Below are 24,746 nucleotides of genomic sequence, written 5' to 3'. Positions count from 1 at the left end.
ATCATTTAGAATACGGGAGATGTTTGAGAACCACGTCATCATCATCATCATCATCATTTTTATCGTTGACGGGAAAGGATAAATACGTGAGGAAAACGTATGCGTGTTCTGGATGTCACAGGAAATACGCCGTCAAATATTGTCTTCAAAGGCATTTGAAATGGGAATGCGGTAAAGCGCCACAATTCATGTGCAATTGGTGTCCCTACGTTGCCAGATTTAGATATAATTTAAAACAACACGTCGTTCGACAGCATTCTGATATTAAAAACATTCACAAGTATTATTAGTTAAGTGCGTGAGTGCGCGTGAGTGCGTGCAGACGCGAGTGCGGGCGGGCGCGAGTACTTTAATAAATATCTTTTTGTTATTATTATTAATAATAATTTTCATAAATTAAATTTAAAAAAATTTAATTTGATTTGATTTATACACACATATATATATTATGATAAAAATAAATAATTTAATATTAATAATAATAATTTATTTTCAATTGTGATTTTATTCGTTTGTTTATCTGTTTGTTTTGTTTTGTTCTGTTTGTTTTGTTTGTTTGTTTGTTTTTTAAATTAACACGTGCGCGATTTTTTTTCTTTTAATTAAAGTACGCAATTGTTTGAGCTTTCGTGTCTTGCAAATTGCATACGCGTGAAAATTTAAGGGGAGATTAAATGCAATCAAGGGGAAAAAAGAAGGGGAGAAGACAAATAACCGGGGTAAGTTTTTTTTTTTTTTTCTATTTATTTTGGTTAGGGTTGATGAGTGTTCGTGATCAGTCCGTGATTTGAGTGAGCAAAGCGGTTCCCTTTATAATCCAAACGCTTTGATCTCTATCCGTGGGTAAAAGTACGGGTACTACGAAATTGGTACTGTGACCCGTAGTCGATAAGACTCCAGCTCTGTTAGAAGTTTTATAAAGGGGGCAAACGTATTTTCCTTCCGTGATAGGTGGCGTCGTTTGCGGATGTATCACCATAGCCGGAAGTGGAGGATTCATTTCTCCCGGATACGGATCCGTTAAACGCATTGTCTGATAATGCCAACGTGCAGCATCCAAAAATAAACCGTGTATTAAAACTCCATCACCGGGCGTAGTCAAATTACCATAAGTACCTAGAACCTTTTTTAACGCGTCATCACCTTTTATTCGTTTTTCATATAAAAAATTTATTTAAATTAACGTCGACTTACGTCTTTCCCATATTTATCGTGTGTTTTTTTAACCGAATTTTGATCTACTGTATCCTTTTGAGGTATGAAATCAAATTTTAATTGATCAATCGGTGTGTTGTGTTTTCTCGCGTGAGTTTGTAAAACACCCGTTAGAAAACCCTGTGGGAAAAAAAATCCTGGTAACCAATAGGACAAAGGGGGTCCTTTTTCTATCCAAACCTGAAAATTAACTTTAGTTAGTTTTTTAATGAGAGAGAGAAAAAGGAAAGAAAAGGAAAAGCAAATTCTCACCATTATAAAATCTAATCTTAATTCTAAATCCTGAACCCAACTTCCTAAACTTTTAAGGGATGGATACGCAACCTTTTCCCATATTTTGGGTACCTGATAAATAAAAAACAAAATTTTTATGTCACGTGATATTTTTCAAAATATTATTATTATTATTATTTTACGTAGCGTACCTGATTGTTGATGAAAGCTCTGTAAATATCTTCCAATTCATCAGACATAATCAAAAGACCTTTTATCGCTTTTTGAAGGTTCGATAGAGACGAATGTAAAACTTTTAAAAGTTTATTAAATCTATCCGTTTCTTGAAACAAAACCGTCGTCAGTGAGGGCAAACGACCTTTCGGATCTCTCTAAAAAAAAAAAAAAATAAGTTTTTCCTTTGTTTTCTTTCCTTTTCCTTTTCCTTTGAAAACGTTTTTTACATGAACGAGAGAATTTGCCGCTTTATCCGGATCTATTTTATTTCTGATTCTTTCGTTAATGGAAACGGCCAAATCGAAAACAATTTCGTCGCTTGTTTTCCCACCCCCGCCTCCTGATTCTCTCGGTTGCACATCTAATATCGTTAGAATGACGCCTTGAGTTTCCGATATCTGCAACAAGACGTACACGCGTGTATCACGATTCGTATAAATCGACAAACAAAAAAAGTAAATAAAATTTTTTTTTTTTGTTACTTGAAATGCAATGTTTGCATTTTCGTGCATTCCAAATATTTCCGGTTCTTCGATTATCGGTAGATTATCGATAAAATTTCGATATTTTTCTAAATTATTTATTGTCGTACTCATACTTTCGGGACAGTAATAAGTTCCGGATTCGGTATACGTATAACCTAAAAAAAAAAAAAAATGTGAAACAGACGACGCTCGGTGAGACGTTTGTTTTCGTAAAAGGGGTTTAATAACCTTTTATTTACCTTTGTTTAGAGTGACCGGTGAAAAATATCCTTTGAGAATCGTTTTTAAACATCTTTGATCCCAACCGTCGGTGACGCGACCACCGTATGTTATTTCACCCGTCGTGTATACCAAAGCATCCCAAGGGATCGTCGCGTCGGTGCAAAACATTTTCAAATTGAGCAAAGCGCATTCTCTATCGCTGTCGTTGAATTCGTACGTTATGTTCCATCCCAAAGGACCAAATTTTTTCCTCTCTTGAATGATTGCGTGAAAAAAACACAAACCGAAAACCATTTTACGCCATCTGCTTTGAAGCGCTGGAAAAAATTTATTATTATTATTATTATTATTTCGTTAATTAATTAGTTTTTTTTTTTTAAATATTATAATCAAACTCACGATGATCGTCGAAAAAATCTTTTGACATTTCGTAAAAAGCTCTTTTTACGTTTGCTCTTAAACCTTTCGGTGGTTCGTTTGTTACTTTAACGGAATTTTGTAAAACGGAAACTGGGAAATCTTTCGAGGGCATCGAACTTAGAAAAATTCTAAAATCCGCGTGTACTTTTTCCGTACTTTCACCGATTTGCCTGATTTTTCTTTCCATCGGTAACATCCAAGAAGTTGCCAAATGACAATTCTTTAAGAAAAATTTTACGTATTTTAACAAAAATTTATGAGAAACGAACGATTCGAAAGAGAAATACCTGGAGAAATACCCAATCTCCAGATATTGCGGCTTCTTTTAACATTTTTTCAGCGACGGGTCCTTGACCTTGACCCAATGAAATCGATTGAATTCTATTTGAGTAATTTCTATCGGCAGCAAATCTTAGAAAAGCTCCCATGGGATCCGAACCCGTGCTTAGTATGAATATGAGGGGCGTGATATTTGACGTGTCTTTGTACCTGTCAATTAAAATCAAAAGGAAAATCCTTTACTCGACCTCGTTCTGCAGTCGTACAAACCTTTCAAAACTAAAAAAAAAATTTATTACAATGTGTGAAGATCTATTTGAGGGCTTTCAATGAAAACTTTTCCCAAATTTTCCTTAACGAATTCCGTTATTAGAAAAACGAGCTGAAATTTATAAAAATTTATGAATCGAATGAAACCTTTTTTTAAAAAAGGTTAGTCAGTCAAGACGACGAACCTTTTCTTCTCTTAGTGCTTTAAATAAGACTAATTTTTCAAAATTACTCAATAAATTATTCCAATTTCTTTTACTTTCCGTTTTATTTTGTACGTTTATATTAATTGTGTGATCGTAATTTCCCAATGTGATTCTTATTTTTGTCAAAACGTCATTTTGTAAATTTTGAAAAATTGTAAATTTTTGCGATAGGTAATTTGCCGCGTTCCAAATATTATCCGTTAAAGCTGGATGATCGGGTTTCTTTTGTGTTTTCTTCATTTGTCGCCATGTTGCAAAAAACAAAAAAATTTAACAATTAGGGGGAGGAGGAATTATTGATTTTTTTTTTTTTTTGGAGGGGGGGGGCGTTTAACTCACGACTTTAACACCAGATGGTACTCCTCGCAAAATGAAATTCCAATAATTTTCAGGTACGAGTTTTTTATTTTGCAATATGCTTATGCATAACATAAAACTAAAAACTAATTTGTGCCTTTCGAACAATCCTCTCGATACGTTCACGTAAACGGCCAATGTTATTTTATCAATTAATATAATAAGACGATTTTCGAGTTCTTTGACTTTTTCCGTCGTTTCGATAACGTTGTTGAAAACCTTAAAAAAAAAAAAAACAAAAAAAAATCAAAAAAAAATGTCTTGCTTTAAAGGGGAGAGAGAGAGAGAGAGAGAGAGGGGGGGGGGAGGTAGGCGGTACCTGATTAAAATATTTTAACGAATATTGATACATCGGATCGATTTCGGCTAATTGTGCCACAACAAAATACAAAATGGATCCTCTCGTCGCAACGATTCTATATTTATCTCTGGCTATTGATATTTTTTCTTCCGTCGCTTCCGTTTCCTGTAAACGTGACGCAATAACTTCCGTCGTTTCTTTACTTTCGTTTAAAGTTTCGATGAGTTCTTCATCGTCTAAAATATTTCCCGTTGATTGAAATAACATTTTTAATATTTTATCTTCGATGCTTTTCAATTGATGTTTGTCGTTATTGATTCTCGTTATGAGTTCCGTTCTGATTTTTTCCAAATCCGGCCTCTCCAATCTCACGACGTCCCTAAATTTTCCCGAACATTTCCCTTATTATTAAGTATTCGAAATGGGAATTTTAATTATGCGTTAATACTCGCTTACTTACGCTAGTAATTGATCTTCTAAACCGGAAGGAGTCACAGTGAAATTGACCAATGTTACCAAAATGCATATTTCCGGAAGGTAGTGAGGATTTGCCATTTTTGTCGTTATGTATAATTTAAATTGACTGTCGTATTCGACGTCGCTATCTCCCAAACGAATCATGACTCTACCACCCTGTAAAAATTTTATTTAAAAATTAGTGATTAAATCGCCATAATTTATATATGGTAATTTTATCTTGTACCTGTACAAAAGTTTGCTTGAGTAAAATCGGTGTTAAAGTCGGATCCAAAGTTTCTCCGACTTCTTCCAGAAGAGCAGGCATTCCGACTCGAATGCAACTCTCCAGCAGCCTTATGAAACCAGTATCGGAGATTTTACATATTTTTAATCCGTTTTCCACTTCCATATTTCTCACCCAACGATTTGCTTGTTCTTGTGGATCGATCATGAGCGGCCATCTTTGAGATTTCGTTACCAAAATTGCATTTTCAGTTGAAATGTTATCCCGGGGTAAACCGAACGAGTTCCACATGCGAATTTCGTAAGGATCGGCGAACACGTTAATCAAACTGAAAGTTTTCGATGCGGGTATTTTCAATTCGAAACAACGATCTAACCAAATATTTATTAGTTCGTCTCTAAAATCAGACGGAAATGGTCCTTGATAGGACATGCATGCTGCACCCACTAAAACATCTCCTATCATGTTTTTCAATTGTTCTGTGAACGTCTGTAACAAACGTGAACGAAAATAAATAAGAATCGATAAATGGCGGCGGACATTTTAAAAATCATTTCCGGTAGGCTAACCGTGACTTGTTGTTCCCATCGAACTTTTTCATCTGCCAAAGCCGATGTCAGCCTTCCCGATCGTCCTAGTCTAGCTGTTGTCAAAGCCATTGTTTCTTCTAATTGTGCTTTTTCTGCAACGCTTGCATCGAATTGAGTTTCCAGATTAGCTATTTGTGCTTCAACTTCTGCCAACTTGTTTTGTTTTTCTTTCAACACGGACATTATACCATCGAGTTCAGCTTCTGCTGCGGCGAGCCTACAAAAAAAATTTTCTTTATTATTAATTTTTTCAAATTATATTTATAATAGAGAGTGTAAGTAAAAACTTACGCTTTTCTTTTAGGCTCGACGACTTTGAAAACTTTTGCATAAACGTCAATGGCTCTCACCCACATGCATAATGATTTACATACTTTTGATTGAGTCGCTACTTTTTCAGGTACGAAACTCGGATTACTTATATATTTATTTCGCAATATTCTGAGCATGTTATCACTCATGTGGTCTTTATCGTACTCTTGTAATTTTTTTAAAAAATTAACATCTCCGAGTATGAGTTTAGCAGATGCCCAATCTTGTCTAAAAAAAAATGAAATTTTCTTAATCTTTCTTAAAAAATTAAATTTTTTGTCATTTAAAATTTTTTTCCGGATCTTACTTGACTCCCAGGAGGAGGCAAACGGCCTCCATGACGACTTTTACAAGTTCCGGTGGTTTGTTAAACACTTTTAATTCATTTATGTCGTTTTTATTTAAAGCTTCCAAAGCTTTCATTGCTGCTTCCATGGCTGGCATCGCTTCGGCTAAATCCTTTTGCGCATCGTCTGCCAATTCTTGCGTTTCAGCCGCTTTTTTCTATTTTTTTCAAAAATTAATTTCAGGTATTAAAAAGATAAAAAAAAAAAAAAAAAAATGTCCGCGTCAAATTACCTTCGCGACAGATTCATCAACCAAAACCACTTGTCGAACTTTATCAGCAGCTGCTTGTTCTTTGGTTAAATGTTTCATCAAAGCTTGAGTCGCGTTTGATTTTTCTTTTAATTTCGGTTTAAACGCAGTCAATTCGATTTTCATTTTGTCAACGAGTATGTTCGTATCGCGAAGTTTTTTCAAACCGTTTGCTATCCTCTCGCGGAGTTTGGTCGTTTCTTCAATTTTTTTTTGCAGCGTGAGTTTAAAATTTTTCAACAATTCCAAATAACTGCTCGGTGTTGTGTAATAATACCTCCGCTTCTCGACCAAAAGACGTTGCGTCATCACTTCCACGCTCTTAAAAATCAAAAATCAATAAAATTCCCATCGTCTACGTATTTTAAAAAATGATTTCGATACTTTAAATTTATTACTTATTCGTACTTCGTGCATGGTGACGCATGTAAGAGATAAATTTTGTACCATGGTAGAATCAGGCACGACATTTGCAAAAGATTCTTTAGCAACGGATAAAAGCGCTTCGGTAGGCCATGGCAAAAACCAATCGATCGTGCAACAGTTGACCAATGACGGAAACATTCGACACCTTCGTCTGAAATCATTCGTTTTAAATTAATATTTATCCGCGGACATGGAAGACACACGTGCACATACCGTACCTGAATGCGTCTCCTACGGGACTCATGCACAGAACCACGTGTAAATTTCCTCTGACACGACTAACGAAAAAATTAAATAATTGATCTCGATTTCCTTCGTTTACACCAGAATCTCTCGCATTTTGCCTGCAAGCGTTTATAACTTTTTCATATTCTTCCGCTTCGAATAAATTTGGTACTTCACCTGATTCAGATAAAAAAAAAAGACAAATGACAATTTAATTTTTGATGGGGAGGGAAGGGGGGAGGGGGAAGGGGGGAAATTACCAGAATTCAAAATGTTATTGACGTCTTCTAAAAATTCCTCTTGTACTATTTGAGAATCCGTGAATAAAAACGCGGTGTGTTCACCTTTGGCTCCAGCATTAAAACAAACTTTTCTTAAATCTTCCATAAAGGACGCGTGATCGTAATTTCCAGTGAGTTCTATCTGGAAGCACCTTTTTTAAAAACATAAAATTACAATTTCAATTTAAAAATCAGATTTTTTTTTTGCTTTAACGACAAATACGAGTTGAAATTTTTTTTTTTACTTGTAACCATTAACGTGAGATGCCAATTTTGTAAGACTTTGTTTACCCATTCCTCCGACTCCAACTAAAAGACCGTTACCTCTTTCAGCTCTTAAAATTCTTGCTAATCTCGAACAATGTTCTACGGCATCCATGAAAAAAATTAATTTCATGTCTTTCGATGTAATTAAATTATAATCGTCTAAATAATCCTGGGGGATTAATAAACAAAAAAAAAAAAATAATAATAATATTTGAAGGTATATATATATATATATATGTATTCAGAAAAGGGATTTTGCTAATCGGTGATATAAGATTACTTGCAAAACTGATTTTAATTTCGTTATGTTTGTTATTTCTTCGTATGTTCTATCTTCTTTCGGTGCGGAGGGATTCATAAAATCCCCAAAAATCAATACGGGTGGATTTGTTAGAATCGGTTCATCTTCGAAAAAAAGTACTGGCGTGCTAAAAACTTTCGAACATATCTAAAAAAAATTTTAAAATGCGTTAATTAATTTAAAAAAAAAGAGGAAAATTTTTGAGATTTTAAAAAAAAAAAACTCTTACATCTCTCATTAAAAAATAAAAATAACTTTTATCTTCTTTATTAATTAATCTATCGTGGAAAACTCTTAGACATTCGTGATAAAATAATCTCATTATTTGTGTATTTTCTCGGAAAGTCCCCGGATCCGCTTGTAAAGTTCCTTGTATGCATTTAGAAAGATCCCTTAAATTGAATACGTAATGGGATTTGGCAGGAGTCGGTAGTAGATCTGTGGATATTCTATCGTAGATTTCCGTAGCTGCATTAACGATCCCATTTGCTAAATTTTTTATTGGCGGTACGAAATCGTTTAAGAAACCCTGCACGATCGCCTGGAACGTAAAAAAAAAAATTTAACGTGTGATTATTATTATTATCGGTATCGGTATTAAAATACCCTGAATATCATTTTCAAAGCCATTTCCGACGGTGATGGAATTAAAAACATGGAAAAATGTCTGACGAATCTCGGAGTTAAAGGATTTCTACCACCTCCGGGAGGAGCGCAAGCTATGCTGAGAATAACGTCGTGAATTTCTTTCCAAAAAAGTTTTTCCCTATCGTAAAGTCCTCCAAAATCAAGATATTGCCTGGAGAAAAAAACAAATCGGTAATAATGGAGTTTTTTTTTACATAATCAATAAACTTTAAAAAGCATACCTTAAAAGTTCAATGGGTGGTTGAGATCCGTATGTGTCTAATTTTGGCATGTTGACGTCATCAACAAAAACTATAAATTTTTTACCCATGGGAGCACCGAAAACTGTTTTCTTTTTCCTTTCCAATTTAGATTCGATCATTTCTTGCGTTCTTGCGCTACTCGTTTGTGCGGAAAAATTTAACGTTATGGGCAACCAACGACCTTTGGCCACAATTGATTGGATGACGGCTTTGGTTATGACAGATTTACCAACGCCTAAACGTTTAACGGTCACGTCAAATCAAAGATATATACGGAAAATTCAATTCGCTCTCTCTTAATTTTTTCCGAACCTGTATTTCCGGTAAACATGACGGGTTGATTTACGTTTAAAAGTTTTTCCATCAAGTACCCGAATCTCACGGTGTCTTGCGTGGGTACGAGAATTTCAAAATATGGCGTTTCCGGATTATATTCGAAATTCGGAATTATTTTCAACCATTGTTCCATTCTTTTATTTTGAACATCGATATACATATCCCATAAATCAGCTGCAGTCGATAAACTGTCCAAAATCACGACGATTAGACTTTAAATAATAATAATAATTTTCAAATAGAATAAAAAACAATTATTACTTTGCATCTTCTTTATCTTCGAACATTGTTCTTAAAAACAATTCGTACATGTTTCTATGTTGTTCGTTTATGTTACCACCGAGACCCCAAACTAATCCAAATGAAAAAGTTTGATAAATAAAACTTTTTATTTTTGAACGATCCATGGATTTATCAATAGAATTAGGTTCCATTAAAATAGATTGTATTAATTTACAAAGTGCTGTTACTTTACTTATGTCGACCTGAAAAAATAATAATAAACAAATGAAAAGGATAATAAATTATTACCGGGGGGGGGAGGAGGAGGAGGAGGCGGGGAACCTGATTAAAAACCTGATTAATTCCAAATGTACAATTTTTTTTTAAATAATATAAACAATCGTCGACGTGAACGTTAAACAATTCTAATAAAAACGTTTTAAATTCTTCCGTTAAATTAATTGTTTCCGGTAATTGTTTAATCCATGTTTTAACGTAGGGCATCCATCTTAATTCGTCGGGATCGATGTAAACCATACCGCACCTGTAAATAAGTAAAAAGATGTTAGGGTATACTTCCAAAGCCAAATTTCGGGATTTTATCCTCTCTCATGTTTCTCACCTACTGACGGTTGCAGGAGATGCTTGAGCCAAATCCATAACTTCGAAAATCATGTGGACGTAAGGAGTTAATTTAATCCTTTCCGAATTAGCTAAACAAAGCATTTTATTATCATCCAAAACGGTGTTCATGTTTTCTATCCAAACAGCATCCACGGGTCCATCACAGATAACCCATTGATGATCTTCAGATTGAGCCTAATTAAAATTCCTTTCTTCGGAATAATAATTTTGAAAATAGATAAATTTAAAGGTTTGCGATCGATTTTAACTTACTTGAACGGCTGTTCTAACTGCCATCCCGAGAACTCCATCTTTCCATTCCATCGTCATGAAATTAACTTCTCCATATAATTCTCCAATCGTTATTGATTTCGGATTCATTACGTAGGTTTGTACGGGTCTGTAATTAGGATTTTCGATACCCATTGAATAAAGTCTCCCCAGAGTATTTTTAAGAGCCTGTAATAATCGATTTAACCGTTGGTAAATTCTTTAATATCTTACGTTAAAATTAAAAAAGATTTTTTGTTTACATTTAAAACTGTTGTTTTACCACCTCCCGTGGGACCTACTAACATGACACCATGTCTGACCAATAGTGTTTCATATAATTGAATGACTTTTCTTCTCATGCATTGTTCGGGTTGTAATCCGCTTTCTTCCACTACCTCAACAATCACCGTATCCATTTCACCGTAATCTTGTTCGGGTAAAACGACACCGGGAAAAAGATCGCTTAAAATACCCTGGGGAGAGAGAGAGAGAGAGAGAAGAAAATTTTAACAATGGCGGTATAAACAAAATATGTAATAACGATGTAAATTGATTTACTTGAAATAGCAAAGCATCGTCGGATAAAAATTTAGGTAAATTACTATCTCTTAATGCTCTTATAAGTACAACATCTTCGTCAATATCTGGATTTTCTCTTTTTAATGAACCAGCCATGACTAAAACACTTTTTACAGCTCTGGAAAATTCAAAATAATAATAATAATACCAAACGATATCACAAATCGTAAATATTTTTATATTAAAAAAAAAATTTAACCTCATTCCAAAATCGTAATGATCTTGCAATGACAATTGTTCGCTGCATAATTTATACATTTGTGTCATTTTATGTGCTAAAGCTTTTGACGATTCAAAACCTTCTGAATATAGAATGACTTCTGCTATTAAAGCTATAAAAAAAAAACGGTTTTGACGAAGAAATTAACAAAAAGGCAATCGATATAAATTTAATAAATTCAGGTACCGTAATCAGGAACCATCATGGCCATAGGTCTAAATAACGCTTTCAAATTATCCGGTAATTCAGTTCTTCCCGCGTATCCCGGATTCATTGTTATAAAAGCAGCACATTGTCGTACCAATTTGATTTCTCTACCTTCGAACATGAACCTGAAACAAAAGAATTTGTAAAATCATTTTTAATTTTTTTGTTGGTTTTAAAATAAATTTTATTATCATTACCTTGATAATTTTGCCGCTTTCGCGTTTCTTATCGTTATTAATTGTTGAGCTATGACCGATAAAACTTCAATATCAATACGATTAAATTCGTCGAAACAACACCAGGCTCCGGATTGTGCTAAACCGGAAAAGAATCGGCCCATCATCTAAAAATTTTAAAAGGTTTTTTTATAAACTCAAAATTGATGATGAAGTTATTCGTTAAAATTTTCCGTACCTTGAAATCCAAACCTTCGGAACAGTTGAAAACAACACATTGTATGGCTAATGATTTTGCTAAATCTTTTGTTGTTTCCGTTTTCCCAGTACCGGCGGGACCCGCGGGTGCTCCTCCAAGATCTAATTGCAAAGCTCCCATCAAGCACAAGTAGCATTTATCGGTTAGTGGCGTTATTACCAAACGAGGGGAAGCCCCCAAATATTCATAACCGTAAACGTAATAAGCATTAGACATTCTTGCAACGCAATTATCGATTTCTTCGTCCCAATAATAACGCAGACATTTTAACCATTCGAAATTTTGACTTGGATTTAAAAAAAAAAAAAAAAAAAAAAAATTAATTTAAAAGTTTCATTGTAAAGTTTTTTTTTTTTTTTTTTTTTTTTTTTTTAAAGTTGGTAAATAAAGCACCTAGAAATAACTTTTTCTTTAACTAAATTCGTGACGTTATCTCTTGCGTGTACATCGATGGTAATTAATGAACATAAAACCAATCGTCCTAATTTAGTTAAGGTACCACGAACGATTCCTGCTAAACGATTGAGTTCGTAAAAGTTTTTTTTCTCGAATTCCATCATTGCCGTTAATTTCTTTCCAGTACCATCCAGTATATTGTGTACACTTTTACACCACATTATTTGTGACACCGTTAAAATAATCTACCCGAAAAATCACGTATATAAGCATAATCTTAAAAATAAAAATTTTTTAAAATTGTATTTGATTAATCGCAACCTGAGAAGCATGTTCCAAAACCCATACAACACGATCTTTGACTAAATAATCTAATAAAGCATATTTCATGGCTTTTCTTAACGACACGAACATGGATTCTTCAACTTTACCAAGCCAATCTTCAACGTTTCCTCTCGCTTTCAAACCCTATAAAATAAAATTTTTTTTTTTAATTTTCACGAATTTAAACCGGGAAAAACAATAATAATAATAATTTTACTTTTCCCAAAGGTACTCTTTCCCCTTCCGGCGACAGCATTGCCGAAATATCCGTCGTCAATTGTTGTTCATTTTTACCACCCACGACTCCAAATTCGAGTCTTGTTATAGCATCGAAACATTTTCTTAAATGGGGTTGTACAGCGTGAGGATTTCTAGTCTGTAATGAAAATTTTTTTTTGCAAAAAAAATTCAAAATAAATTGCCGAGTATTATTATTATTATTAAATTATTTTACCTGTGCCAAAATTTCAAGAAGTTCTTCGTTTGATAAAAAGTAAAATCTTGGAAAAATAACTCTTTTAGATTCCAAATAAGCTTCTAAACATTTTAAAATTTGATCTAAAAGTTTATTATTATTGACAAGCGATTCGTAAGTTCCCGGATAGGTAGCACTTTGAAGAGCAAGAGGATTCTAAAAAATTATTTAATAATTATTTTTAATCAATCGAATGAAAATATTTATTTAATAATTTAAATTTTTTTTCTATACTTTATTCGTTCTTCTCATTATATCTTTCCACGTTTTGTCGACGATCAAAAACATTTTAGCTTCGTTCGGTAGTTGTCTTTGAATATCGGGAGCAGAAAATATGGATTCCAAGTACAACCAATTAGTTTGACAAGTCCACCATTCGTCCTTTTAAAAATTATTAAAAAAAAATTAATGTCGAATTTTGTGAGGAAAACGTTAAAATTTTTCATTTAAAAAAATTCGTACCAATGTTTTACTAATCAAATCCAATAATTTGTACCATTCGTCGACTCTTGATTTAATTGGTCCGACATGTCTGGAGCTAAGAATGGTATTTATATTAATAAAACTATCGTCTAAAACTTGTTGCACTTCATCCAAACTTCCCAATATGAAAACATCTTTCGTATCCCGATATGGAAATATAATAAATTCTAATTCTTTCCAATTATCTTCGACTTTTTTCAATAGTAATTCCAGGGATGCTTCCGAACTTGCTTGAGCCGAAACATCTTGCAATTCGTTCGCATACATGAAAGCTCCCAATTCTTCGAATTTTTTTAACGTTAACACCTCTCCAGGTATGAATTTATAATTTAAAATCCCTTCGATTCTCAACCAATGTCTTTGTTTTAAATTGGGATTTCGTAAATGCGTTATGACGGGTATTTTTTCCCGAAATCTTTCAACTTCTTCTTTGAAATCCGGAGTTATATCGTTCGCCGGTAGTCCTTTATCCAACTGTATTATGTTCTTTAATATTTTCGTTACGTACATATTAACATCGTCGGGTACGAGCGTCGAAAAATCACCGTTGTTGTATTCATCGCTCGTCCTTTTCCAACTATCTAGACTATCCCAAAGAAGTTGACGAAGACGAACGTCATTGATAACGTTTTCCAACATTTCAAATTTCGTCACTTCCATTTTAAACTCTTTTTGATATCCTTTTATTTCTTGTGCTCTTTTTTGACAATCCGATAATTGATCGACGATGACATTTAACGTAAATTTACAATCGTTTGGATTTGATTTTTTTTGAATGAGCCAATCTTGCTGAAATGATTAATTTTTTACATTTTAGAATTTCTCTCCCGATAATTTTTTTAATTATTGCAAAAAAAAAAAGGGGGTAACTCACGACTGATTCATCCTGTATGACACCAACTTCACGTATGAGCGCACTTATATCCTTACTAAGTTGCTTATTAAATTTTTCAATTAAATTCGCTTTATCGGCAACTTTTTTTTCCGTTAAATTTCTCAATGATGTGAGTATGGATGAAAAATTATAATAAGCTTCAACTTCGGCAACGGGAACGGGCACGCGAAATTCTTCGATTATGTCATATATTTCTTTGGCGTAATCTATTTCAAGTTCGATTTCTTCTATCCTCGCACTGATTTCATCGATTAATTCTAAATGTTTGACGAATTCAATGGTCGTGCTCGGATAAACTTCTAAAAAATCTATCGCGTATGTACATTCTTTTGTTAACGCATCAACTCTCGCCGATCCTAAACTGTATTTAAAAAGTAAATAAAAATTTTCTTTTTTTAAAAAATTTTCAAAAATTTGTTTGATTTTCACTCACAGAGGAATCGCTTTTTCGACCATGGATAATAATTTTAACGGAGATGGCATGACTTCATTTTTAAAATCTTCCAATTGCAAACCAATCATTCCGATGATTTGTTTTCCGTGTAAATTTTTAAGCGTATCTATTTGATCGTGAAATTTTTCTAAAAGCATTCTCATAACGGTTGGACCTGAAGATAAAATTATTTATTATTATTATTAAAATAATTTAATTTCCCTTGTACCTAAATAGTGAGTGAGTACCATAACATACTTTTTTCGTGTACAATAACATCCGTATTCATGAGACAATTTTCCGAATAAAATTCTTGAATGTCGTCGAGACGTGTGAGAAAATATTCGACCCGTTTGAAATTTAAAGAAATATCATTCATTATTTTAGTTTTTAAATTTTGCATGTCTTCATCCAATTGAAATGCCATCGTGAGTGAGGGTCCTTCTCCAATAAGTCGATCCGAATGTTTGTCGTTTATTATAGGCCTAAATATAAACGATAAAATTTTATTTTTTACAATTTTCAAAAATTAGCATTTAATACGACGTACTCTATGATTGATAAAAAAAATGGCTCTTGAACAAATGGTATCAAATCGATAACTTTTTCTTCGTATAAATCCAGGAGATTTTGAAACGTTTCTTCGAAAATTTGTTCCGATGGATCCGTAACGATTTTTCCTATTTCGGCAAATACGTCGACTAAAAAAAAAGAATTTTTCGGTTGGTCCGGTCCTATAATATCTAATTTAGCAAGTGCTTCCTCTCCGATCAACATGGAGGATGTTGGAAGATATTTTAAATGTTTATCCAAAGCTCCAGAAATATCGATAATTGAATTAGCGACGCATACGTGATAAAGTTCACACATTAAATAATCTATAAGATTTATAAAACTGAAATTTAAAAAAAAAAAAAAATTGTATTAAATTATAATTTTTTTATCTTAAATTTTTTTTTTTTTAAACATACTTGGCAAGGCGTTCGCATACACGTCTTTTATTCGCTTGTTCAGTATAAGACATCTTTAAATTTGTATCCGTTGTTTTTAACAAAACGCCAAGACTTGAATTTGTTTTGTTGTCATTTATGGAAAAACCCTCAACCAAAAGAGCACCGTGACAAGCAGTATTTATTAAATTTTTAACGATTTCACGAAATTCTATAAGTTTATCCATTACATTTTCCAAACTCTCCATCTTTAAAAAAAAAAAATAATAATGATAATACATGATAATTTTTAAAAGTAAAAAGTTGATGACAAATATCTTTCCAACCTGAATTTCTATAAATTCAAATAGTTTTAAATTTTCGGTTTTTTTCAAATCAGGAAAAGATGTGTTCTCTAATTTAACACACATTAATTTAACTTCCAGCAATGCATCCTTCAATATCGGATTTAAAATGAATAAATTTAATGCTAGTTTAACTCTTGCATCGACATATTTTCTCCAGCTAACGGTTTTTTTCCACATGTAAAATGCTTTCCATATGCGATACAATTTAAACATTCGTACCTGTCGATAAATAATAATAATAATAATAATAATAATAAAATAACGATTGGAGAAATGGTAAAAAAAAAAATTTAAATCATTTTCTAATTTACCTCTGAAAGTTTACAAAAATAATCATATTCCTTTTCCCAATCATCTAAGCTAGTAAATGTTATTTCTCCAGGTGAATGAAATAAAACTCCATGAGTACTGACAGTCAAGTAATTTTTATTACCGATTTCGTCGTAAGTAACTATTCTGAAGAGAAATTCAGTAATTAGACTTCATTTTTGGGGGAAATCTAGGAACAGAAAACTATGCCTCAGTCGTGGCTAAAGGATTCTTTAATTTGTAAAATTTTTCAATTTACTTACTTGAATGCAAAAGGTGTGAAAAATTCCGATGTTCTTCTAACTCCATAAATTAAATAAACAAAATAATACGATTCGTAACTTCTCATTTCTTTAATTAAATTTTTCACATCTATTAAATAATCAGGAGGTTTTTTTTTCCCACCCACAATTACTTCTGGAACTGTCAAAATAAAATTAATTATAACTTTAATTCAAATATTAATTTAAAAAAAAAATTGCCATGATTGTTTATTTAAAATTACATTTTCTTAATCATTATTATGTATAATACTAAAAACTTATGCTACTTAACTTATTTAAATTGATATTTACCTAAACTTTTTTCAGATTCAACTTTTTCTGGACTGGGAGTTCTTGGTCTCCTCCTTCGATTTTGACTATCCAAATATCCAGGCTAAAAAAAAAAAAAAAAAAAAAAAAAAAGTTTTACGTTCGATTATTTTAAATTAATTTTTTCCGTTACGTGAAAATTTTTAACTACGTTAATTGTTGACGAATTGAAAAGAAACCATTAAATATATATATATATATATATATATATATGACTTAAATTTATGTACAGCATTTAAAACATAAAATTTTTCTTTATTTTATAAAAAAACCTGATAAAAGTTCTTTAAAACTTTATTTTCTTCATCATATAATAAAAAACAACTAAAAACTAATTGAAAAATTTAGTTTTAATAGACCAAGAGTAATGTTGTACACAATTCAATCATTATTTCAAGTTGATATTAAATAAAAATGATAATTATAAAATATTTGAATGAAGTTTAAGTTTTTTTTTCTCACATAATGGATTCAAATAATACTCATCACATTTTTATTAATGATAAATATTTAAATTTTCTTACCAATGGTTCAATTTCTGGAACTTTAAAACTCAATGTGTGAAGTATTCTTTTATGTGGAATGTGAAACGGAATGGCGTCTTTTAATTTATTGAAACTGAAACGAAAAATAAATCGTTTTAATATGCTACACGTATATCAAGAGTAAATATAATTTAATAATGAATACTTGTTTGATTCAGATGGAAAAGGTGCAAGCATTCTCACAGCCAAATCATCATTTGAATACATGGGAGTTTCACGTAAATCGATAACGTTTTTCGTTATTTTTCCTTCCGACTCTGCCTTTCGTACTTCTTCCCTATTTCCCATAACATCTTGAAATGATTGGAGTCTGCCTTCATTGCATATCGTTTTTCTTGATCGTTTTGTAGGGGCGCAAGGAGTTTTACGCGCCCAACTAGGTATGTAATTACCTCTGTGTTTCTTCATTATTCAATTAATAACTAAATACATGTTTAAAAATAATAATATAATCACATATTTAAAAAAAAAAGTATTATTTATCTCTCTGGCAACGAACCCAGCTTTGATCTCTGACACGAAACTTTTGAAAAGTAAATTTTTTTGTCGTGGAAGTAGAGAACGTACCAAACGAGAATTCGCGCCTTAATCAATCAGTAGTGCGAGAGAAAACAACGTCGTGATTGTGTCTGTGTGTGTGTCATTGTGAAAAAAAAAATTATAATTTTTTGTATTTTAATTCATTCGGTGAAATTAATAGTTATTCATTTTAAATTAAGTATTTTCTATAAAATTTACTTTTTTAATTAAAAAAAAAAAAAAGTAAATTACGAGTTACTGTGAAGTGATACTTGAAATACAAAAAGATATCATCATGGCGTCGTCACTCAAATTAAAAAGTAAGGAAAAAATTGATTTTTATTTTTATTTAAAACACGTTAATATCGAAAAAATTGCCATAAATTGTCATAAATTTCAATTTGAAATTTACCTTTTTAAAAACATGTTAACATTTATTGACTGGACGTTTAATTTAATTTGACTTTTTTTTACTAACAATTATTTCACCAACAAGTATTCTTTCCTTATGATTAATTTCTTTCTTTCTTTTTTTTCTTATTAAACTTATCAAAGTAAAGTTAGACTTATAATAATACAATTAACACAATATTTTCATATTACATTAAGTAAAATAATAATAATTATCAGGAGATTATTAATCATTTATAAAATTTTATTTAAAATAATAATTTTATATAAAACTTTTTTTCCCATCTCTCTCTCTCTCTTTTTTTTTCATACATGAATAACAACATTCAGTCGAATTTAAATTCAATTATTACAAATAATTTTTAATCTTAATAAATCTTATTATTTAAAATATTTAAACAAGTTATCAAATGAATAAAACTTATGAAGATTATTAATAATAACAACAAGAATATTAATAAAGTAGGATATTTTTATGTGTAACCATGTTTGTTAATTATTATACTTGCTAATCTACTTATAAAATAGACTAAAAAACAGTAAAAATCAATCAAAATATTTAATAATAAGTTTGCATGAGATTTTTTTATGTTTTTTCTTACTAACTAACAAACTAACTAACTAACTAACTAATTATTTGTTAAGCATAGTTAATAAGTTTAATAATTTATCAGCGTTAATGATAACATATATTGAAAATTAATTTTCATCTTTTTTGTTAGTTAATAATATTAACCATTTATTATTATTATTATTATTAGTTTTTCTGTTTGTTTGTTTGAATAGACTAAGTGTTTGTTGCGAATAGGCGCATTTAATTGTAGTTAATGTATCTAATTAACGTGATGCGTTAAGGGATGAAAATGAGAAAATTTTAAAAATAATCCGGGAGTAAACGATTTTTCTTTTTTGATATTTCAATTAGATTTTCTATTACTTTCGACAAATTGTTATTGCATTCGGTGAGAAGTTTTGCATTCAAATCGAAATCTTCGAAACCCATTTCGAAAAGTTTATAATTTGCATCGAGTGATGATTTTGCATTCTTTTTCTTCTTCTTCTTCTCCGATTCTTCCTCGTCGTCCTCATCGCAAGAGGGTTTACCCTCTTCGGTCTTCTGAAACGAACGAATCAATAATTATATAATTAAATGAATGAATGGTTTAAAAAATCAATCAATTAATACCCGATCGATTACCCCGTCTGAAACGAATGCTGATTGTAAATTATTTATAACGGATTTTGCCGTGTTTATCGCCATCGAGGCCACGTTCGAAGCTCCGTTCACTAAAGCATCCGGTAAAACGTTAACCGATTCTTCGCTTTCGTTTCCTGAAAATTAAATTACTTCAGTCATGGCTCACACATTATTTCAAAAAAAATGAACTCGTTGATAAAACAAAACCTGAATTGTTATTATTAGAATTTGATTCGTTTGAAAAAAAATTTCCAGCCTCGTTTTCCCGTTCGTCATCCCCTCTAAGAGGAATGCAAAATCCGTTCGCGTCGATGACGTAAGCAGCTTTTGATGATTTTTTCAAATCTTCTTTTCTCGTAAACATTTCGAACGGTTTTTCGGACTCGTTCTCGTCAAAATCAACAACAGTCCCGGATTTCTTCTCTCCCTTTTTACTAATTCTGTCTGGATTAACCATAAAAGTAGGTTCGGTTAAGTTATTTGTCGTGAAATGATAATTTGTTGATCTTGGCAACAATTTATTCTTTTTTTTTTTCGTTAATTTCCGGTCTTTCGAAGAATAAACAGATCGAATACTCGTCGAATTAAACTGACCTTCGTGTATCTTTTTCGTTTTCTCATCCGTTTTATCATCACCCGATACTTCGCTTTCTTTTTCTTTCGACGACACCTCCTCCTTCTCATCGTTAACGTCGGTGAAAATACCTTTGGGAATCCCTTCGTTTTTAACTTCTCCTAAAACTAAATTAAAAACCTCCTTAAATGCGATTATTTTACAAATGTATTTCCATTGAATGATTGATAATTACCTTCTTCTGAATCGGAATTTGATTCTGTTAATTTTAATATAACAAAAGCTTCGTCATCTTCTTCTTCTTCTTCTTCATCTTCCTTGTCCGATACGCTTATAACGCTTAATTCTGAATCAGATTCCTCGCTACAACCTTTTGATTTTCTATCATTTTTTATTTTTTCATCTGTCAATTTTTCTTTACCTGAATAAAAACAAAAGAAAAAAAAAAAAACATTTCATAACGTTTAAAAATCAAAAAGTTTTCTATAACTAATTACAATTTTTATAATTTACTTTCAATATTATTATCATTATCAAAATAGTTATCAGTTGGGATTTTGACTGTTGTTTTACCCTTGATGTCAAAAACTTTTTCCTCAGAATCATCACCCTTGTTATCTGAATTAATAATAAATTTTTCAAATTCACTCTCTTTTGTAATAAAATCCTGTTTCTTCTTCGTTTCGTTTCCGGTTCCGACAAACATTTTTTCTTCTTTATCACAAGAAAAAGTCGTTGGAAAAATTTTTTCAATACTTCGAGATCGAAGAGTGTTGATGCTTTCCAATCTTTCTTGAATTTCATTCATATTTTCCTGTATTTCTTTTTGACATTTTAATATGACGTCAGACGTGATCCCTGTTTTAGTGTGATCAATTTTTTGTTTGTCGCATTCAAGAGAATTTCGCGTGACGACCTTTATCGTGCAAATCAAAGGACAACACAATTCTTTCAATTCTTTATATATTCTACAAACAATGTAATAAAGGCCAATTTCTTTAGATACTTTTCCAGACAAAACTATATTGCATTGTTCTCCTGGTGATAAAGCCCCAATTTCATAGTATGGTTCATCAAGTGATACACCATCCATTGTCGAACATAATATTTTAATTCTTTTAACAGGAATTTTACCCACATTAACAATCGGTAACTGTATGTAAAAATTTTCATTTTGAGTTATTGTCGTTTCATAAACCTTGTTTAAAAACATTACAGATGGATTTGATTTATTAAATGAATTTAATAATGCATCAGCATTTCTTTTCTCTGATTTCGAATGTTGTTTTGTTTTTTCTTGTTTTTTAAATCCTTTGTCGATATCTTCGACTACTTGATTTCGAGAACTTGCAGATTTAATCGCTTTCATGCATGCTTTTTGAACTTCTTTCCATTTCTTTTCCAATCTACGAAAATCAAAAAATAATAATAATAATACTAATGATTCATTTTAAAAAAAAATTAGTCATGTTCTTCTTACTTTTGTTTTTCAATTTCATCGGTTAAATTATAAGTTATATCGAAAATTTCTTTTTTTTTTATTTCATCATTCGATGGAAATGTCAAACCGGTCATTTCAAGTTTATTTAAAAGTTTTCTACTTTCTTTTTCGCAAGTGTCATGAACAATATTTTTCATTTCTGTTCTTATTTCTTCCACAATCCTTTTCTTAAACTGTAAAAAAACAAAACAAAACAAAACATAAATTATTATTTACATTTAGGTTAAGGTTAAACAAATAATAATAATATGCTAGCATACTTTTTTCATATAATTTACAAACCAAGGAGGAGGTACATCATTGTTTGATTTACAACCATCATCTTTATTTAAATTTAAACCTTCTCCTTTTTCTTTTTTTTTCAATTTGTTATCGCTTACACACTCTTGAGAATTATTATCAGATGATTTTGTTCTAATCGAAAATTCTTCATACGGACTCAATTCGTTTGATTTTATTGAGAATCGAATGTAATTTTTCCCATTTTTTTTTGCATACTAAAATTATGGAGTGTTTTTTTTTTTTTTTTAATAAAAAATCTTTAAATGATTTATTATAAATCTTACAAATTAGTTATTTTTAAAACCTTACTTTAACAGCTTCTCTAAATTCTGATTCACAAGAAACTGGCATTTCTCTACCTTTTTCATCTGAATATGAAAGTGTTACAGTTTTTGAATCATTCTAAAAAGCAAAAAAAAGCAAAAAAAAATGAACATACTGTTTTGTGAGGAAAAAATTTTCTGTTTAGTAACATTTTCATAATTTAAAATCAAAAATTTAAAAAAAAAACAGATAATAGCTGTGTCATCATATGAAAATTATTTTTTTAATTTACCAGAAATGAATTAATTGACTCCCAGTCGAAAGTCATAACGACGAACAAATAATTATTAGTTTTTAATAAAAAACTTATTACGACGAAATTATTAATAAAAATTTTGTTAAATAAATAAATAAAAATTTCAAATCTTATTTTAAAAATAAAACATATTCGATTGATTTATGTGACGTAAAAATAATTTTCGAATAACTAATTAGAAATTCTATTGGTTGAATACAGTTCTCTCGACCAATATCGATAAATAAAATTATTATTTCTTACTCTATGAAATTATTATTATTTTTTTTAAATTAAATAAAATTTTGGGCATGATTATAATATTTTTAATTATTGATTATGATTTTTATTATTCAATCATTTTATTCCAATATATATTTTTTAAAATGTTATTTATTAATAACAAGTTTCGTCGTAATTGCGTTTCATTTTAATATACATTTAAAAGGAGTATATAAAAAGAAAAATGGCGGTTTTTTGTAGAACTATTTAATTTCAAATTTTCCCTGTAGGATTTTTTTTTTTTTTTTTTTTAAATTAACATTAAATAAAAATCATTTATAGTTTAATTATATGTAATTTATTTATTATAGGAACAAATCCTTTAAAGTAAGGGAGGAAGGAGGAGGGAGGATGTGGGGGGGGAAACAAATAGACAATAATAAAATTATTTTATATATATTTGTTAAAATTATTTAACAATTTAATTTTTCCCTAACTAATTATTATTATTATCACGTTGAAATATTCACATGTTTTTTTTTTTTATTAAAATCGATTGGCAACATTTAAAATCTTTATCACATAATCATCATCATCATCATCATTATATTTCATTAAAAACGATTTAATATATATATATATAATAATTTTTCACGTTTCAGATCACTTTTAACTTGGAATCGTTTTGCGAAACATAATAATAATAGGTAAGTAACGATTTTACTTAACATAAAACACAATTTGTTCGTTATAAATCGACAAAATTATGGATCGGTTATGGTTCCCTCGACTTTTCCAATAACTGCAGCCTCTTGTTCGACTATTTGTGACACTTCGACGTATTTATAACGCATAGCCATGAGTGCAAATATTATCATGTCCAATAACATGAGACCACCGAACAATAAAAATTCGTACATCTGAAATTTTTTTCAAAATTCTGGGATTTAAAAAAAAAAAAAAAAAAAAACAGGTCAACGTCATTAATAAAGGAGTATTTGTCGTTTTTACCTGGCTGTCGAATATTTTAGCTTCTGCTACGATTACGACAACAAGATTACCCAATGCAACGGTTATGAGCCATGCAGCTTGCAAAAGGGATTTCATACTACTCGGAGCTTGCGTGAATGAAAATTCTAAACCTGTTATTGAAAACATTATTTCTCCTGCCGTTATTACTATGTATTGTGGTATCAACCAAAGTATGTGAACGCTGTTCGGATTTGTTATCGTTAATACGTTCGCTTTTATTTCATCTGATGTTTGACTTATTAATGCTAAATAACAACCACCCTGTTTCATGCTTATATCGTTTAAAACCATTTTACCGTCTACTGATAACGTGTACCTGAAATGAAATTTTTTCAAATCATCATTCATTGTGTTTTCGGCGAACGATGATGAGCTTAAAAAAAAGGAAAACTCACGTTTCCGTAACCAAATCGATTTTTTTAAATGGATTATATTGATTTTTTCCATTTTCGATTGTTAAATTATATACATAATGAGGTTGTCCTTTTTCGGAGAGTAAAATTTTCTTGGGTGTAAATTTTTCATCATAATTTGAATAAATTAACATGAATTTTGGATTTCCGTTATCCGATTTATCCGCATCTTCATTTTCTCCGATTAAAACTTTATCCGGTGTGAAAGTATATGATGTCGCCTGTAAAAAAAAATTTTAGAAAAATTGAAAAATTTAATTTTTTTTTAGAAAAATCCAAAAGAAAAATGGCAACGTACGAGATTTTCGAAAACTTTAATTTCTTTTTCTTTCGCTTTTTCTTTTCCGATCGAATATTTAACCGTGAACGATTTTTCATTTTGTAATTTTATGTTTAGCATTTCCAATTTTCCCAACGTGACCAATTCGTGATTTTCAAGACCGAGTTCTGGACTATTGAGAGTTATATTTTCTGTAAAACCGTTAAAAAATCTAACTTGTCCTTCTCCCGGTTTAGGTAAAACGGCATAAGTCGGCTAAAAAAGAACGAAAATTGTTATTTTTGTTGGCAAGGGGGGATGGGGAGGAGAGGG

General features: G+C 30.9%; 4 protein-coding genes across 4 annotated transcripts in view; all 4 read right to left on the bottom strand.

The window, feature by feature from the left end:
• Positions 1–775: 775 nt before the first annotated feature.
• Phum_PHUM397810 (dynein-1-alpha heavy chain, flagellar inner arm I1 complex, putative) lies at positions 776–16,654 on the bottom strand (the record flags this gene model as incomplete). Its single annotated transcript, XM_002428669.1, has 52 exons — positions 776–1,116; positions 1,191–1,395; positions 1,468–1,560; positions 1,641–1,820; positions 1,893–2,063; positions 2,148–2,305; positions 2,390–2,689; positions 2,772–3,012; positions 3,080–3,281; positions 3,371–3,453; positions 3,527–3,781; positions 3,887–4,123; positions 4,224–4,584; positions 4,666–4,838; positions 4,909–5,397; positions 5,478–5,715; positions 5,790–6,038; positions 6,118–6,314; positions 6,390–6,728; positions 6,816–6,984; positions 7,052–7,235; positions 7,319–7,491; positions 7,585–7,775; positions 7,887–8,054; positions 8,137–8,448; positions 8,514–8,706; positions 8,777–9,032; positions 9,110–9,321; positions 9,395–9,618; positions 9,710–9,899; positions 9,978–10,174; positions 10,253–10,438; positions 10,513–10,725; positions 10,811–10,949; positions 11,031–11,163; positions 11,238–11,383; positions 11,456–11,601; positions 11,673–11,979; positions 12,087–12,334; positions 12,411–12,557; positions 12,631–12,789; positions 12,868–13,044; positions 13,123–13,269; positions 13,351–14,160; positions 14,246–14,627; positions 14,700–14,874; positions 14,958–15,184; positions 15,250–15,594; positions 15,671–15,897; positions 15,976–16,215; positions 16,308–16,452; positions 16,569–16,654. 52 exons carry the CDS (start codon positions 16,652–16,654, stop codon positions 776–778), a joined length of 11,766 nt encoding a protein of 3,921 aa, XP_002428714.1.
• A 550-nt stretch (positions 16,655–17,204) lies between these two features.
• Phum_PHUM397800 (uncharacterized protein) lies at positions 17,205–17,851 on the bottom strand (the record flags this gene model as incomplete). The annotated part of the gene is made up of 3 exons (XM_002428668.1): positions 17,205–17,222; positions 17,423–17,516; positions 17,589–17,851. 3 exons carry the CDS (start codon positions 17,849–17,851, stop codon positions 17,205–17,207), a joined length of 375 nt encoding a protein of 124 aa, XP_002428713.1.
• Positions 17,852–19,247: 1,396 nt separating this feature from the next.
• On the bottom strand, positions 19,248–22,520 carry Phum_PHUM397790 (uncharacterized protein; the record flags this gene model as incomplete). The annotated part of the gene is made up of 9 exons (XM_002428667.1): positions 19,248–19,490; positions 19,560–19,705; positions 19,779–20,312; positions 20,381–20,566; positions 20,659–21,551; positions 21,626–21,819; positions 21,907–22,143; positions 22,238–22,330; positions 22,485–22,520. The coding sequence occupies 9 exons, from the start codon at positions 22,518–22,520 to the stop codon at positions 19,248–19,250; spliced, it is 2,562 nt and encodes an 853-aa protein (XP_002428712.1).
• Positions 22,521–23,473: 953 nt separating this feature from the next.
• Positions 23,474–24,746, bottom strand: part of Phum_PHUM397680 (oligopeptide transporter, putative) — a gene marked incomplete at both ends in the record, with an annotated part of 2,776 nt that continues 1,503 nt past the window's right edge. Inside the window, 4 exons of the mRNA XM_002428666.1 lie at positions 23,474–23,629; positions 23,721–24,057; positions 24,137–24,375; positions 24,453–24,689. Of these exons, the coding sequence (XP_002428711.1) occupies positions 23,474–23,629; positions 23,721–24,057; positions 24,137–24,375; positions 24,453–24,689 (969 nt within the window). The remainder of the gene's footprint in view (positions 23,630–23,720; positions 24,058–24,136; positions 24,376–24,452; positions 24,690–24,746) is intronic.

Source organism: Pediculus humanus, genomic scaffold, assembly GCF_000006295.1.
Source record: "Pediculus humanus corporis 1103172107909 genomic scaffold, whole genome shotgun sequence".
NCBI classification, from domain to species: Eukaryota; Metazoa; Arthropoda; class Insecta; order Psocodea; family Pediculidae; genus Pediculus; species Pediculus humanus.
The sequence above is the reverse complement of the archived record's forward strand: the minus strand, read 5'-3'. Positions and strand labels throughout refer to the sequence as shown.